This window comes from Oncorhynchus kisutch, linkage group LG3 (assembly GCF_002021735.2).
Source record: "Oncorhynchus kisutch isolate 150728-3 linkage group LG3, Okis_V2, whole genome shotgun sequence".
Lineage (NCBI taxonomy): Eukaryota > Metazoa > Chordata > Actinopteri > Salmoniformes > Salmonidae > Oncorhynchus > Oncorhynchus kisutch.
In genome coordinates, this window is record NC_034176.2 from 68,392,513 (window position 1) to 68,411,064 (window position 18,552).

The window sequence follows — 18,552 nt, forward strand, 5'->3', positions numbered from 1 at the left end:
ATGGAGCGCAATAATCTGTTTTACAACGGGTGTAGAGACTAACTGGCATACATATGAAGCATGTGAGTTTCAAGTATGGGGAAGATCATTTTCACCATAAAAATGCACATTTACAGTGGGGAGAAAAAGTATTTGATACACTGCTGATTTTGCAGGTTTTCCTACTTACAAAGCATGTAGAGGTCTGTAATTTTTTATCATAGGTACACTTCAACTATGAGAGACGGAATCTAAAACAAAAAAATCTTACAATGTGATTTTCTTCATTTAAGTAATTAATTTGCATTTTATTGCATGACATAAGTATTTGATACATCAGAAAAGCAGAACTTAATATTCGGTACAGAAACCTTTGTTTGCAATTACAGAAATCATACGTTTCCTGTAGTCCTTGACCAGGTTTGCATACACTGCAGCAGGGATTTTGGCCCACTCCTCCATACAGACCTTCTCCAGATCCTTCAGGTTTCGGGGCTGTCACTGGGCAATACGGACATTCAGCTCCCTCCAAAGAAATTCTATTGGGTTCAGGTCTGGAGACTGGCATGGCCACTCCAGGACCTTGAGATGCTTCTTATGGAGCCACTCCTTAGTTGCCCTGGCTGTGTGTTTCGGGTCGTTATCATGCTGGAAGACCCAGCCAAGACCCATCTTCAATGCTCTTATTGAGGGAAGGAGGTTGTTGGCAAAGATCTCGCGATACATGGCCCCATCCATCCTCCCCTCAATACGGTGCAGTCGTCATGTCCCCTTTGCAGAAAAGCATCCCCAAAGAATGATGTTTCCACCTCCATGCTTCATGGTTGGGATGGTGTTCTTGGGGTTGTACTCATCCTTCTTCTTCCTCCAAACACGGCGAGTGGAGTTTAGACCAAAAAAAACAAAAACAGTCATCTTGAACTTCTTCCATTTTCTAATAATTGCGCCAACAGTTGTTGCCTTCTCACCAAGCTGCTTGCCTATTGTCCTGTAGCCCATCCCAGCCTTGTGAAGGTCTACAATTTTATCCCTGATGTCCTTACACCCTCTCTGGTCTTGGCCATTGTGTAGAGGTTGGAGTCTGTTTGATTGAGTGTGTGGACAGGTGTCTTTTATACAGGTAACGAGTTCAACCAGGTGCAGTTAATACAGGTAATGAGTGGAGAACAGTAGGGCTTCTTAAAGAAAAACTAACAGGTCTGTGAGAGCCAGAATTCTTACTGGTTGGTAGGTGGTCAAATACTTTCAGTGCCGTGCGAAAGTATTCGGCCCCCTTGAACTTTGCGACCTTTTGCCACATTTCAGGCTTCAAACATAAAGATATAAAACTGTATTTTTTTGTGAAGAATCAACAACAAGTGGGACACAATCATGAAGTGGAAAGACATTTATTGGATATTTCAAACTTTTTTAACAAATCAAAAACTGGAAAATTGGGCGTGCAAAATGATTCAGCCCCCTTAAGTTAATACTTTGTAGCGCCACCTTTTGCTGCGATTACAGCTGTAAGTCGCTTGGGGTATGTCTATCAGTTTTGCACATCGAGAGACTGAATTTTTTTCCCATTCCTTCTTGCAAAACAGCTCGAGCTTAGTGAGGTTGGATGGAGAGCATTTGTGAACAGCAGTTTTCAGTTCTTTCCACAGATTCTCGATTGGATTCAGGTCTGGACTTTGACTTGGCCATTCTAACACCTGGATATGTTTATTTTTGAACCATTCCATTGTAGATTTTGCTTTATGTTTTGGATCATTGTCTTGTTGGAAGACAAATCTCTGTCGCAGTCTCAGGTCTTTTGCAGACTCCATAAGGTTTTCTTACAGAATGGTCCTGTATTTGGCTCCATCCATCTTCCCATCAATTTTAACCATCTTCCCTGTCCCTGCTGAAGAAAAGCAGGTCCAAACCATGATGCTGCCACCACCATGTTTGACAGTGGGGATGGTGTGTTCAGGGTGATGGGCTGTGTTGCTTTTACGCCAAACATAACGTTTTGCATTGTTGCCAAAAAGTTCAATTTTGGTTTCATCTGACCAGAGCACCTTCTTCCACATGTTTGGTGTGTCTCCCAGGTGGCTTGTGGCAAACTTTAAACTACACTTTTTATGGATATCTTTAAGAAATGGCTTTCTTCTTGCCACTCTTCCATAAAAGGCCAGATTTGTGCAATATACGACTGATTGTTGTCCTATGGACAGAGTCTCCCACCTCAGCTGTAGATCTCTGCAGTTCATCCAGGGCCTCTTGGCTGCATCTCTGATCAGTCTTCTCCTTGTATGAGCTGAAGGTTTAGAGGGACGGCCAGGTCTTGGTAGATTTGCAGTGGTCTGATACTCCTTCCATTTCAATATTATCGCTTGCACAGTGCTCCTTGGGATGTTTAAAGCTTGGGAAATCTTTTTGTATCCAAATCTGGCTTTAAACTTATTCACAACAGTATCTCGGACCTGCCTGGTGTGTTCCTTGTTCTTCATGATGCTCTCTGCGCTTTTAACGGACTTCTGAGACTATCACAGTGCAGGTGCATTTATACGGAGACTTGATTACACACAGGTGGATTGTATTTATCATCATTAGTCATTTAGGTCAACATTGGATCATTCAGAGATCCTCACTGAACTTCTGGAGAGAGTTTGCTGCACTGAAAGTAAAGGGGCTGAATCATTTTGCACGCCCAATTTTTCAGTTTATGATTTGTTAAAAAAGTTTGAAATATCCAATAAATGTCGTTCCACTTCATGATTGTGTCCCACTTGTTGTTGATTCTTCACAAAAAAATACAGTTTTATATATTTATGTTTGAAGCCTGAAATGTGGCAAAAGGTCGCAAAGTTCAAGGGGGCCGAATACTTTCGCAAGGCACTGTATGTCATGCAATAAAATGCAAATGAATTACTTAAAAATCATACAAATGTGATTTTCTCGATTTTTGTTTTGGATTCCGTCTCTCACAGTTGAGGTGTACCTATGATAAAAATGACAGACCTTTGTAAGTAGGAAAACCTGCAAAATTAGCAGTGTATCAAAGATTTGTTCTCCCCACTGTATAATAAAAACATTACATTCAGAATTGCCTTTGCGGTCACTTTTGAGAATTGTGTTTTCCTGCTAATGGAAGATTTGTGCTTATAGCTTACTACAGTGTGCACATTGCTGCACTTATAATGTGAAGACATATCCTAATAGTTTATCAACATTTTAAGCTAAATGTTCTGATCTGTTGCTTCAGGCTCATTGCTTAAAAAAGTTGTTTTGATGCTATTGGTTGGATTAATTTGGAATCTATCACATCCCACAACTGTCCAACACTATATTTGGAATATTTATTTCTCGCACAGAATATGTAGACTTTTGTACTATGGGGGAAAGTAGATTGACATAGGATAGTGCTTTCGCAATTCATTAGGCCTACTCAACTTGTTGGCTGACGAAAAGTAAATGTGGACAGTTCTTCCTCTGAATTGGATAAGGACGCACACAGTTGCCTCCCCGATGTGTCTGTCTTCACTTGTAGCCTGTGAGAAAGATCCGTCACATGATGGAGAGCCATGTGAGTGAGAGGTGCTTCAGAGCGTGCAAACGGGAGAAGGGAATTATAATAATTATATTTCAGCCCAAGAGCACAATGGCCGCAAAATACATAGATTTTTTTTTACGTGACATTACAGCCACACAAAGGGGATGCCATTGGAAAATTCAAGGCATTATCAAGAGCTTGTCAAAGTTTGTACAGCCTTTGCAAAAAACAAAGCAGAGCTCATGCCTTTCATGCAACTTTTTTCAAAACATCATTAGAGTTGCATCATTAGAGTCACATCATGCAGCCTTATTGTATTAAAAATCAGAAGATATAGCCCGATGTTTGGATCACAACCAAAGATACATAAATAACTTGAAATTAAGTATTTTAGGAGTACCGGTTTCTTTGTTAACCTCTCAACACAGAATAGCTGCATATGCACACTCCTTTAAAATGTTTGGAGAAAATATCCTTTCTATTTTATTGAGATATGTTCAATTGTATTCTTCATTCTATACAATCATGTAAAATAATGTCACAGAATTCTAAGCAAATCTTGTCTGCTTAATGAACTAGTGTACAGTTCCACAGCCACATGGCATAGCCAGATCAGGGCCTAACACAAGGATAACTCAGAGAGTGCTATTCTGTTCTTCTGAAATAGACTACATTTTCTTCATATCATGTTTATTTAGACCGGTCTAACAGATTTATTGTGATGATGTAGGCTCTTACATGGATATATTCAACCTTTTTAAATGTAGATGTACCAAAGATCTGCATCAGTGGCAATGTGTGGAAGCCAGGAGAAGCTAAATGTGTTCATGTTAATTAATGGTCAATTACCGTGAAACTGGCAGTTATTTGCTTGACAATCACCGGCTGACAAAATGTCATGACCGCGACAGCCTTAGGTGAGACCAGATCTATAAATTGATTTCAGGTCACATTTTATGGGATATGAGAAAGAACAGGAAGAAGTGAAACTAAGGTGTAAAAGTCATCTGGACCCCCATCTCTGCACAGCACAAGTTCCTTCAATCCGTTTCATCTTAGTCATGATGTCCAGATAGATACCTGTCCTGTCTTATACCCAAGTATCTGTGTCCAAACATCATACCACTGGGAAGTCCCAGGACATATTTTACAGTCTAGTCATTTAGCAGACGGTCTTATCCAGAGTGACTTACATTAGTGCATTCATCTTAAGATAGCTACTGTAGGTGAGACAACAACACATCACAATCATATCAATACATTTCCCTGAACAAAGTGGTTATCAGCAAAGTCAGTGCTAGTAGGGAAAGATGCATAACGATGTTATGGAGGGGGAAGGGATGGGTAGCTTTCTCTCGAGATGGTGGTGGAAGTGATCTTGTCTTGTTTAGTAGAACTCTCCACTGGACGCTACCAGGAGAACCTAGAACTATTTTCTTTTCAACTTACATTGTCATCCAAGAAAGTCTTAATCTCTCTCACACAACCCGTTGGTTTGTCAATTCATGCACCTTTGTAGGACTGTGAGGTAATGAGAGTATAGGGGACTCCTATACTGCTTCCCCTTCCAGACTTTACAACCACTATCATTCCATCTTTAGAGATCATCTTTTCATGTAGATCAATACAGCATATACCCCAACAAACATTCTCCTTCCTGTCTACCCTAAACTGTAATGTAGATCAATACAGCATATACCCCAACAAACATTCTCCTTCCTGCCTACCCTAAACTGTAATGTAGATCAATACAGCATATACCCCAATTAACATTCTCCTTCCTGTCTACCCTAAACTAATGTAGATCAATACAGTATATACCCCAATTAACAGTATCCTTCCTGTCTACCCTAAACTGTAATGTAGATCAATACAGCATATAGCCCAATTAACATTCTCCTTCCTGTCTACCCTAAACTGTAATGTAGATCAATACAGTATATACCCCAATTAACAGTATCCTTCCTGTCTACCCTAAACTGTAATGTAGATCAATACAGCATATACCCCAATTAACATTCTCCTTCCTGTCTACCCTAAACTGTAATGTAGATCAATACAGCATATACCCCAATTAACATTCTCCTTCCTGTCTACCCTAAACTAATGTAGATCAATACAGTATATACCCCAATTAACCGTATCCTTCCTGTCTACCCTAAACTGTAATGTAGATCAATACAGCATATAGCCCAATTAACATTCTCCTTCCTGTCTACCCTAAACTGTAATGTAGATCAATACAGTATATACCCCAATTAACAGTATCCTTCCTGTCTACCCTAAACTGTAATGTAGATCAATACAGTATATACCCCAATTAACATTCTCCTTCCTGTCTACCCTAAACTGTAATGTAGATCAATACAGCATATACCCCAACTAACATTCTCCTTCAGTCTACCCTAAACTGTTTTTTGGTGTTGGTGGATGACTACCACTCCAAACACTATTAGGAAATAGTAGTGAAGAGTTGCGCAATAGGAGAGTCATATGGTGGGGAGCATTGTCCTATAACAGCAAAGGCTGCTTGGTTACCCAACCAACTCAACAGCCAGGGGCTAAAATAGATGGATTGCACGTTCCCTCCTTCTCATTTGGAGTCAAACTCTTGCTGAAGGAAGTCTCCTCAGCACTTTTCAAATTATTTCTGGTCCAGAGGTTTCCGGCTATCTTGTTAAATGTGCAGAAATGTATTATGTGGTGATTGTTTTGTGTTTTGAGAGGCTGAACTCCAAATGAAAACAAAAACAATTAGGATCTTACACTGAGTATACAAAACATTAAGAACACCTGCTCTTTCCATGACAGACTGCCCCGGTGAATCCAGGTGAAAGCTATGAACCCTTATTAAATCCGTTTCAATCAGTGTAGATGAACGGGCGGAGACAGGCTAAAGAAAAATTCTTAAGCCTTGAGACATGGATTGTGTATGTGTGCCATTCAGAGAGTGAATAGGCAAGACAAAATATTTCAGCACCTTTGAAACAGATATGGTTGTAGGTGCCAGGCGCACCAGTTTGTGTCAAGAACTGCAATGAGGGAGGGGAGGGGTGTTTGGTATACTCAGTGTATATTTATGCAATAAGCCACGAGGAGGAGTGGTATATAGCCACTATTCCATGGCTAAGGGCTGTTCTTACGCACAACCCATCACGGAGTGCCTGGACACAGCCCTTAGCCGTGGTATATTGGCCATATATCAAACCCCTGAGGTGCCTTACTGCTATTATAAACTGGTTACCAACGTAATTAGAGCAGTAAAAATACCGTGTCAAACCCGTGGTATACGATCTGATATACCACGGCTGTCAGCCAATCAGCATTCAGGGCTGATTAGCATTCAACCACCCATATTATAATCACAAATGAAGGACAGTGGCAAACTGTATGGTTGAATCCAAACAAAGACTCTGTAGTGCTTTAGTTTGTGATATCTGGTAACTGAAGATATAGGACATGTCCACCTGAATCTAATTCTAATTCTTGTTTCTTGAGTTTTTAATAAAACAACATGAAGTGGGGGTCAGGTCAGCATCCTACCACAATAATGACATACTCTCAGAGACTCATCAGGAGAGAGGCCCCCAGTCCTAGCCCCTAGGGCCCCTAGCCATGTCAGTCCTTGGCCTGGTCTCTAAAAGCGGGGAACAGGGGGACGTGTTGAAACCAGTAGGGAGACCGTTAGCCCTGTTTTCCCAGCCTAGGGATTGTGACAGAGAGGGACTATAATAGGCCTGGTGACCGAGGCACAGCAGGATGTCACAGCAAGGCTTCCTTCCTGCTGCCTGCAGACCAGTTGGTTGCGACAGGGGGGTCAGAGGCCCCCCAACAACATCCCCTCCTCCCCTCATCCGCAACCTCCAACCACCCTCATCATCATCTCTCTCCTTCTTATTTTCCTCTGAGAAGACAAGTGATTGACAGACTGACTGAGTTATGCTCTGCTTACGGGAGGTTAAAAAAAATACTTACTAGTCGCCAAAGTTACGGAGCATGTCTTTAACACCTAGTGTCTGTCTTTTTATGGCTGACTGGCAGACAGGGTGTTTCTGTCCAGGTATGAAAAGCAGGGTAGGATTTCCACCCTGGTAGTTATACTTACTGCGCTACACAGCGTTCTACAATACTAATGCAATGAGCCGTAATTAACATGGACACAGAACAAACTCAACATATGGTGCAGGTCATTGGTACCAGGGAAGTAGCTCTCTCTTTTATAGGATCTCTAAAAGTGGTGCGTGGCCAGCGTAATGTGTGGCTATGTATTGGAAAATGACACAATCATTTGTGCTTTTTTGGGCTTAGGCTCATAAAATGTCTTTAATGTATGGCTCATCAGACTCAGGTGGATTCAGGCTTGAATTTTCATGCCAATCAAAGCTCTAATCAAATCCAGACATACAGTTGAAGTCGGACGTTTACATACACTTAGGTTGGAGTCAATAAAACTCATTTTTCAACCACTCCACAAATTTCTTGTTACCAAACTATAGTTTTGGCATGTCGGTTAGGACATCTATGTGCATGACACAGGTAATTTTTCCAACAACTGTTTACAGTCAGATTATTTCACTTATAATTCACTCTATCACAATTCCACTGGGTCAGAAGTTCACATACACTAAGTTGACTGTGCCTTTTAACAGCTTGGAAAATTCCAGAAAATAATGTCATGGCTTTAGAAGCTTCTGATAGGCTAATTGATATAATTTGAGTCAAATAGAGGTGTACATGTGGATGTATTTCAAGGCCTACCTTCAAACTCAGTGCCTTTCTTTGCTTGACATCATGGGAAAATCAAAAGAAATCAGTCAAGACCCCAGAAAAAAAATTGTAGACCTCCACAGGTCTGTTTCATCCTTGGGAGCAATTTCCAAACACCTGAAGGTACCACGTTCATCTGTACAAACACTTAAGTATAAACACCATGGGACCACGCAGCCGCCATACTGCTCAGGAAGGAGACGTGTTCTGTCTCCTAGAGATGAATGTACTTTGGTGCGAAAAGTACAAATCAATCCCAGAACAACAGCAAAGGACCTTGTGAAGATGCTGGAGGAAACAGGTACAAAAGTGTATATCCACAGGAAAACGAGTCCTATATTGACATAACCTGAAAGGCCGCTCAGCAAGGAAGAAGCCACTGCTCCAAAACCGCCACAAAACCGCCAGACTACGGTTTGCAACTGCACATGGGGACAAAGATCGTACTTTTTGGAGAAATGTCCTCTGGTCTGCTGAATCAAAAATAGAACTGTTTGGCCATAATGACCATTGTTATGTTTGGAGGAATAAGGGGGAGGCTTGCAAGCCAAAGAACACCATCCCACCATCCCAACCGTGAAGCACAGGGGTGGCAGGATCATGTTGCTTTGCTGCAGGAGGGACTGGTGCATTTCCCTTCCCTGGAGGAAGGGAAATGATGTGGATATATTGAAGCAAAATCTCAAGACATCAGTCAGGAAGTTAAAGCTTGGTTGCAAATGGTTCTTCCAAATGGACAATGATCCCAAGCATACTTCCAAACTAAAGAAAAATGTATAAACTTTTTCAATGCTAGTTAAGAATATTATAGGCCTAGTTACTGTATAACTCTGTGGACCTAATTCATACAATAACAAGATGCCTAGTGCTTCAAGCCTGCTCCTTAACCCACTCTCGTTCTCTCCCCACTCGTAACATTTCAGTCACATCTTGCGCAATAGGCCACACTTGTCTGTCCATCATGCATGTATACAACTAGCTTGCTTGCTCTATATGTACTGATTGGTGAAGTAATTTAATGAGCAAAATGTAAAAAAACAGAAGATTTCACAGGTTAAAAAAGAAACAGAAAGGAACGATATAAACTGGTACTTTTTGGGGATTCGAACCGGTTCAGAACTTTATTTTGCTGGTCGGAACAGTGGAATGGAACAAAGAAAATAGTGGTTCTGTTCAGAACGAAATGATTACGGTTCCAACCCCTGATTATTTATTTTCAACTGTTACATTTCTGCAACTTCTTTTATAACAGTATTTATACTAAATGGTAGTATGCCAATGGCGACCCACCAAACATGAGAGCAGCTTAGAGACAGAGAAGTAAATGTTTTGGTCTGCTGCTATAATGACAGAGGGGGACTTGATAACACACGTGAAGCAGCAGTCTATCTAGCTCATTTCACACAGTGGTGATGGGGTCTATATAAAACTACAGCCATTTAAAATACTGCACCATCTCCACACTCTTTCCTGCTCTGAAAGCAAAGCCAGACAAGTCAAACAGATGTCTTTCTCTCAGAGTCCTTTAGATTATCAGGTCTTAGTGTATTTTTTTACTGTTTTGGTCTCTGACTTGATAATGTAGGTACCTTGTTTATCTCTACCTGATACATACTGTATGAACCTTTAAAAGACTTCCAGGCTTATTTCAGTCGTTTCAAAGACAAAGTGACAAATCTACTTTTCCTGCCTGCGTGTCACCCTGGAGACACAGACTGAAGAGTTATGTTCAACTGATGTTGTTGAAACAATGTCATGTCTTGTTCACAGGAAGAAAAGAGGGACCTCTGACGGTGGTACACGGCGGAGTGGCTTGTGTTGGTGGATTTGTTTGACAATGAATGGTGTGTGTGTTAACTCACAGGTTCTGGCTAGACACATCAGCTGCGTGGATACACAGGTAGGTCATGTCCTGTGAGAAGTAAACAGATAGGAGTACAAACACAACACGAGGGTCAGTTTTGTTCTGCACACAACATATACCATCTACATGTGGTCACAGTACAGTTTATCAGCGGTATATCATTCACTTTCTGCCAAATCGCATTCTCGTAATTTTTGATATTGTTTGAAACAGTAATTAGTAGGTAAGGTGTGTGGTCATCAACTGCACATTGTTGTTGGACGAGTCAAGTAAAGACATACACATACTCAACTGATTATTATAAATGAACCACATAGGTCAAATAAAACTCAAATATGATGCTTCAAGAGTGAAGTGCTTTATTGAACAGTTAAAGCTTTGTCTGAAGTTGTTCAGCCCAATGTCACTGGTATGTATTAAACTGAGACACCACTACCCCCAGCAGGCTTCAACTATGTACTACAAAATCTCTGTTTTCCACTTCTACAAAATTACGTCATACGGATTTCATTACACTACACAATTCCCATGAATCAAATCAAGGAACTGAACACTGACCCAAAAAGTTATTAGACGTCTCTATAGAATTTGAGACAACATCCCATATTCACTGACTGAGTTTGACTCATGTAAGACATGTTATTCAAGGTTATGGTCAATGGTCATGAAATCCCATTTCAGTTCTTGACCAACTAAACCAGAATGAAGCCTACTCCAGCCTGACTCAATACACAACAATGTATTCAGTCTGTCTGTGAAACTATGGCTGCCTGCTCCACTCACCTCCAGCACGGGTTTAGCATTGTTATACACAGACAGGATGTGGGTGATGTTGTTCTGGGACAAACTTTCTCTGTTCTCCGAGTCTGGCAAAAGACGAAGGGAGGGAGAAAATGTCGATCAGTGATTCTTCTCAGTGAATTTCTATGAGACCCTCAGTAGACAAAGCAATGCCATAAGAAGAGAGAGGAAATGCATCATTTGAAGTGTTTAAAACCCAGGAGTGGCTTGCCCAGAAGCAGCATCTGTAACTGTGTGGCTGTAATTTGGGTAGCAATCATTTGGCCTTGACACTTAAAGCTATTTTCAGTGTGTGAGCAGTACTTGGACCATCTAGTGAAGCAATCATCAGTATGGCTAAAATTATAGCAGGGTTTATGTCACATTAAGCTGGTAGGGCAGAAACCCCCTTGGCTGAGGAGCAGATAAATCACCAACACTACCAGAGGGAGTAAATGTGCCATATTCTACTGATGGATACAGTATGATGCATGCAGCAGCCTTAATTCAGGCCATGCCTTAGTCCATTGAGCTACAGTACACGTATAACCTTCTGATACTCTATTTTGATCTATACATAACAATACTCCACTCACTAGATATTCTTGTTATCTCTTCCCTTGTAAGATTTGACCGTACCTTACAGGTAACATATCAACAACATTATAACAACAGAAGGACAGAGAAAGTAAAGCTTGTGTGCATCAATAACAGAAGAAAATGCCAGAGTCTCTTTGAAAGCTTCCCTGGATTCAAGCAAGCTGCTGCTGGTGCCTCACCTAGGGAATTAGTGAGTGTTGTCTCTTGGGTGGGATGCCTGACTGTGCAACATATAAAACAACTGAATGGATTTCAACAGAATCCTGTTCTCACCTCTGATATTTCCCAGGTAGAGCCCATCAACAACCTGCAAATAGGAAAACAAAGAGACATTTCACTAGTTAGATATTCACAATTTGAGCATGGCCTTAACCTTAGTGATGCTCCTTATCTATGGTCGTAGGACATATTCAGGTGTCCAGTTTGGTCAAACAGTATTTTCCCAATTGAGAAAACAAACAGGAACCATTCTCATGGCTAAATCAAGCCTCATAGGGTATGTAATAAATAGTATTGCCTGGCATGACTGGGAGTGAGGAGCACTGAACCAACTCTGATGGTTAAGGCCATGTTGACACAAAGCTGTGCAATAAAGATGTAGCGATCCGATCATGATCTCATCTAGACATTACAAGACTCCTGCATTATTTAAGACGTCAAAATAAAAATTATATGCCTGCCTATGATGTTAGTGTCCTCTGAAATTCAGAAGAGCTTAGAGCTTCAGTCAGGGTGGAATTACAGTGGTGCCAAGAGGTGCTTCTGGACACTCCCATCACCGTTAATGGGACACGAACACGTGTAATATATACAGTACCAGTCAAAAGTTTGGACACACCTACTCATTCCAGAATTTTTCTAAATTTGTACTACGATGCTCAAATAAATAAAGGGAACACTAAAATAACACATCCTAGATCTGAATAAATGAAATATTCTTATTAAATACTTTTTTCTTTACATAGATGAATGTGCTGACAACAAAATCACACAAAAATTATCCATGGAAATCAAATTTATCAACCCATGGATGTCTGGATTTGGAGTCACACTCAAAATTAAAGTGGAAAACCACACTACAGGCTGATCCAACTTTGATGTAATGTCCTTAAAACAAGTCAAAATGAGGCTCAGTAGTGTGTGTGGCCTCCACGTGTCTGTATGACCTCTCTACAACGCATGGGCATGCTCCTGATGAGGTGGCGGATGGTCTCCTGAGGGATCTCCTCCAAGACCTGGACTAAAAAAAAGCCAAACCTTGACCCAGAAAATATAAAAAAATATCGGCCTATATCGAATCTTCCATTCCTCTCAACATTTTTTGAAAAAGCTATTGCGCAGCAACTTACTGCCTTCCTGAAGACAAACAATGTATACGAAATGCTTCAGTCTGGTTTTAGACCCCATCATAACACTGAGACGGCACTTGTGAAGGTGGTAAATGACATTTTAATGGCATCGGACCGAGGCTCTGCATCGGTCCTCGTGCTCCTAGACCTTAGTGCTGCTTTTGATACCATCGATCACCACATTCTTTTGGAGAGATTGGAAACCCAAATTGGTCTACACGGACAAGTTCTGGCCTGGTTTAGATCTTATCTGTCGGAAAGATATCAGTTTGTCTCTGTGAATGGTTTGTCCTCTGACAAATCAACTGTAAATTTCAGTGTTCCTCAAGGTTCCGTTTTAGGACCACTATTGTTTTCACTATATATTTTACCTCTTGGGGATGTTATTCGAAAACATAATGTTAACTTTCACTGCTATGCGGATGACACACAGCTGTACATTTCAATGAAACATGGTGAAGCCCCAAAATTGCCCTTCCTAGCAGCATGTGTTTCAGACATAAGGAAGTGGATGGCTGCAAACTTTCTACTTTTAAACTTTTTAGAGATGCTTGTTCTAGGTCCCAAGAAACAAAGAGATCTTCTGTTGAATCTGATAATTAATCTTAATGGTTGTACAGTCGTCTCAAATAAAACTGTGAAGGACCTCGGCGTTACTCTGGACCCTGATCTCTCTTTTGAAGAACATATCAAGACCATTTCAAGGACAGCTTTTTTCCATCTACGTAACATTGCAAAAATCAGAAACTTTCTGTCCAAAAATGATGCAGAAAAATTAATCCATGCTTTTGTCACTTCTAGGTTAGACTACTGCAATGCTCTACTTTCCGGCTACCCGGGTAAAGCACTAAATAAACTTCAGTTGGTGCTAAATACGGCTGCTAGAATCCTGACTAGAACCAAAAAATGTGATCATATTACTCCAGTGCTAGCCTCTCTACACTGGCTTCCTGTCAAAGCAAGGGCTGATTTCAAGGTTTTACTGCTAACCTACAAAGCATTACATGGGCTTGCTCCTACCTATCTCTCTGATTTGGTCCTGCCGTACATTCCTACACGTACGCTACGGTCACAAGACGCAGGCCTCCTAATTGTCCCTAGAATTTCTAAGCAAACAGCTGGAGGCAGGGCTTTCTCCTATAGAGCTCAATTTTTATGGAACGGTCTGCCTACCCATGTCAGAGACGCAAACTCGGTCTCAACCTTTAAGTCATTACTGAAGACTCATCTCTTCAGTGGGTCATATGATTGAGTGTAGTCTGGCCCAGGAGTGGGAAGGTGAACAGAAAGGCTCTGGAGCAACGAACCGCCCTTGCTGTCTCTGCCTGGCCGGTTCCCCTCTTTCCACTGGGATTCTCTGCCTCTAACCCTATTACAGGGGCTGAGTCACTGGCTTACTGGGGCTCTCTCATGCCGTCCCTGGAAGGGGTGCGTCACCTGAGTGGGTTGATTCACTGATGTGGTCATCCTGTCTGGGTTGGCGCTCCCCCTTGGGTTGTGCCATGGCAGAGATCTTTGTGGGCTATACTCAGCCTTGTCTCAGGATGGTACGTTGGTGGTTGAAGATATCCCTCTAGTGGTGTGGGGGCTGTGCTTTGGCAAAGTGGGTGGGGTTATATCCTTCCTGTTTGGCCCTGTCCGGGGGTGTCCTCGGATGGGGCCACAGTGTCTCCTGACCCCTCCTGTCTCAGCCTCCAGTATTTATGCTGCAGTAGTTTATGTGTCGGGGGGCTAGGGTCAGTATGTTATATCTGGAGTACTTCTCCTGTCCTATTCGGTGTCCTGTGTGAATCTAAGTGTGTGTTCTCTAATTCTCTCCTTCTCTCTCTCTCTCTCTCTCTCAGAGGGCCTGAGCCCTAGGACCATGCCCCAGGACTACCTGACATGATGACTCCTTGCTGTCCCCAGTCCATCTGACCGTGCTGCTGCTCCAGTTTCAACTGTTCTGCCTTATTATTATACGACCATGCTGGTCATTTATGAACATTTGGACATCTTGGCCATGTTCTGTTATAATCTCCACCCGGCACAGCCAGAAGAGGACTGGCCACCCCACATAGCCTGGTTCCTCTCTAGGTTTCTTCCTAGGTTTTGGCCTTTCTAGGGAGTTTTTCCTAGCCACCGTGCTTCTACCCCTGCATTGCTTGCTGTTTGGGGTTTTAGGCTGGGTTTCTGTACAGCACTTTGAGATATCAGCTGATGTACGAAGGGCTATTTAAATAAATTTGATTTGATTTAAAGCATCCGCCAACTCTTGGACAGTCTGTGGTGCAACGTGGCGTTGGTGGATGGAGCGAGACATGATGTCCCAGATGTGCTCAATTGGATTCAGGGGAATCCAATTGAGGATTCAATTGGGGAATGGGCGGGCCAGTCCATAGCATCAATGCCTTCCTCTTGCAGGAACTGCTGACACACTCCAGCCACATGAGGGCTAGCATTAGGAGGAACCCAGGGCCAACCGCACAAGCATATGGTCTCACAAGGGGTCTGAGGATCTCATCTCGGTACCTAATGGCAGTCGGGCTACCTCTGGCGAGCACATGGAGGGCTGTGCGGCCCCCCAAAGAAATGACACCCCACACCATGACTGACCCACCTCCAAACCGGTCATGCTGGAGGATGTTGCAGGCAGCAGAACGTTCTCCACGGTGTCTCCAGACTGTCACGTCTGTCATTTGTGCTCACTGTGAACCTGCTTTCATCTGTGATGAGCACAGGGCACCAGTGGTGAATTTGCCAATCTTGGTGTTCTCTGGCAAATGCCAAACGTCCTGCACGGTGTTGGGCTGTAAGCACAACCCCCACCTGTGGACGTCGGGCCCTCATTACCACCCTCATGGAGTGTTTCTGACCGTTTGAGCAGACACATGCACATTTGTGGCCTGCTGGAGGTAATTTTGCAGGGCTCTGGCAGTGCTCCTCCTGCTCCTCCTTGCACAAAGGGCGGAGGTAGCGGTCCTGCTGCTGGGTTGTTGCCCTCCTACGGCCTCCTCCATGTCTCCTGATGTACTGGCCTGTCTCCTGGTAGCGCCTCCATGCTCTGGACACTACGCTGACAGACACAGCTAACCTTCTTGCCACAGCTCGCATTGATGTTCCATCCTGGATGAGCTGCACTACCTGAGCCACTTGTGTGGGTTGTAGACTCCGTCTCATGCTACCACTAGAGTGAAAGCACTGCCAGCATTCAAAAGTGACCAAAACATCAGCCAGGAAGCATAGGAACTGAGAAGTGGTCTGTGGTCACCCCCTGCAGAACCACTCCTTTATTGGGGGTGTCTTGATAATTGCCTATAATTTCCACCATTTCCATTCCATTTGCACAACAGCATGTGCAATTTATTGTCAATCAGTGTTGCTTCCTAAGTGGACAGTTTGATTTCACAGAAGTGTGATTGACTTGGAGTTACATTGTGTTGTTTAAGTGTTCCCTTTATTTTTTTGAGCAGTGTATTTTCTACATCGTAGAATAATAGTGAAGACATCAAAACTATGTAATAACACATATGGAATCATGTAGTAACCAAAAAAAAGTGTTAAAACAAAACATATTTTAGATTTTAGATTCTTCAAAGTAGCCACCCTTTGCACACTCTTGGCATTCTCTCAACCAGCTTCACCTGGAATGCTTTTCCAACAGTCTTGAAGGAGTTCCCACATATGCTAAGTACTTGTTGGCTGCTTTTCCTTCACTCTGAGGTCCAACTCATCCCAATTGGGTTGAGGTTGGGTGATTGTGGAGGCCAGGTCATCTGATGCAGCACTCCATCACTCTAATTATTGGTCAAATAGCCCTTACACAGCCTGGAGGTGTGTTGGGTCATTGTCCTGTTGAAAAACAAATGATAGTGGGGCTAAGTGTAAACCAGATGTGATGGCGTATCGCTGCAGAATGCTGGGGTAGCCATGCTGGTTAAGTGTGCCTTGATTTCTAAATAAATCACTGACAATGACACCAGCAAAGCACTCCCACAGCATCACACCTCCTCCTCCATGCTTCATTGTGGGAACCACACATGCAGAGCTTATCCATTCACCTACTCTGTCTCACAAAGACACAGCGGTTGGAAACAAAAATCTCAAATTTGGACTCATCAGACCAAAGGAAAAGATTTCCACAGGTCCAATGTCCATTGCTTGAGTTTCTTGGCCAAGCAAGTATCTTATTATTGGTGTCCTTGAGTAGTGGTTTCTTTGCAGCAATTCGACCATGAGGGCCTGATTCAACACAGTCTCCTCTGAACAGTGGATGTTGAGATGTGTCTGTTACTTGAACTCTGTGTACCATTTATTTGGGCTGCAATTTCTGAGGCTCGTAACTCTAATGAACTTATCCTCTGCAGCAGAGGTAACTCTGGGTCTTCCTTTCCTGTGGCGGTCTTCATGAGGGCCAGTTTCATCACAGGGCTTGATGGTTTTTGAGACTGCACTTATAAAATGTTCTGCATTGACTGACCTTCATGTCTTAAAGTAATGATGGATTGTCATTTCTCTTTGCTTATTTAAGCTGTTCCTGACATAATATGGACTTGGTAATTTGCCAAATAGGGCTATCTTCTGTATACCACCCCTACCTTGTCACAACACAACTGATTGGCTCAAACGCATTTAGAAGGAAAGGAATTCCAAAAATTAACAAGGCACACCTGTTAATTTAAATGCATTCCAGGTGACTACCTCATGAAGCTGATTGAGCGAATGCCAAGAGTGTATAAAGCTCTCATCAAGGCAAAGGGTGACTACTTTGAAGAATCTAACATCTAAAATATTTAGATTTGTTTAACACTTTTTTAATTACTACATGATTCCATGTGTTATTTCATACTTTTGGTGTCTTCACTATTAAAATAAAGAAAAGCCCTTGAATGAATACGTGTGTACAAACTTTGACTGGTACTGTATATCCAAAACATTTAAACACCCAACTATTGACAGATAACAATAAGGGCTTTAAAACAGTCAAAATAGTAGGGCTAGGTCTTTTTCTCCATTTGAAACCCTAAATCCAAACCTGTATGAGTTTTCACGTTATTATATTAAGTGACAGTGTGTGATGAGTAGCCTACCCTTTGGTTTTATTCAGGGGACTATAGGGACGTTCAGTGTTGCAGATAGACATGTAGACTGATGTAAATACCATGACATAATATATTCCGCGCATATCTATGTGCAACGTTTACGCCCCTCTGCGGAAGTGCCTTGCTACAAAATAACAATCAAGCCATTGAACAGAACAGATACATTAATAACAAACACAAAGGCCCCTTACCTTGTTCATTCCATTTCCCATGTCTCTCGCAGACGACAAAAATGAAGTATTTACGTATCAATGCAACAACGCAAAATATTGGACAATAACACGAAGGGGTGCGAGTGATTGCGAAATGGTCGGTCCGTCACTTGTGAGACCACTTTGCTCCCCTGTAGTTCAACAACATGGGTGTATTTTGACCGCTTTGTCTACATTGCTTCACAAGACGATCGCCATAATGCTGCTCTATATAACCGTCGCTCCATAATCCTCTTCCGGGTTTCCCCCTAGAAATGATATCATTGGTACATGGGATCGTAATGCAGCCCATGTCAACTAAAAACATGGCGCGAGTACGATATTCACACAATTAGATAAGAGGCAGGAAAAATCTTGCCAGGTTTCAAAATAGGGTAAATCCATGGATGTGGATATATCACAC

At 42.2% G+C, this 18,552-nt stretch overlaps 1 protein-coding gene across 8 annotated transcripts in view; it reads right to left on the reverse strand.

The window, feature by feature from the left end:
* The window catches only part of LOC109880921 (interferon regulatory factor 8), a 53,704-nt gene extending 35,303 nt beyond the window's left edge, over window positions 1-18,401 (reverse strand). For 6 of the 8 annotated variants that reach the window (XM_031812400.1, XM_031812388.1, XM_031812412.1 and 3 more), the window contains exons 1-4: window positions 18,129-18,400; window positions 11,781-11,814; window positions 10,911-10,993; window positions 10,126-10,175 (exon numbers count right to left, since the gene is read on the reverse strand). In XM_031812400.1, coding sequence (XP_031668260.1) covers window positions 10,126-10,175; window positions 10,911-10,993; window positions 11,781-11,814; window positions 18,129-18,149 — 188 coding nt within the window. In that variant the 5' untranslated portion in view covers window positions 18,150-18,400. Of the gene's footprint in view, window positions 1-10,125; window positions 10,176-10,910; window positions 10,994-11,780; window positions 11,815-18,128 lie in introns of all 8 variants that reach the window. The other 2 variants (XM_031812424.1, XM_031812418.1) reach the window with 1 other exon arrangement.
* Window positions 18,402-18,552: the final 151 nt, after the last annotated feature.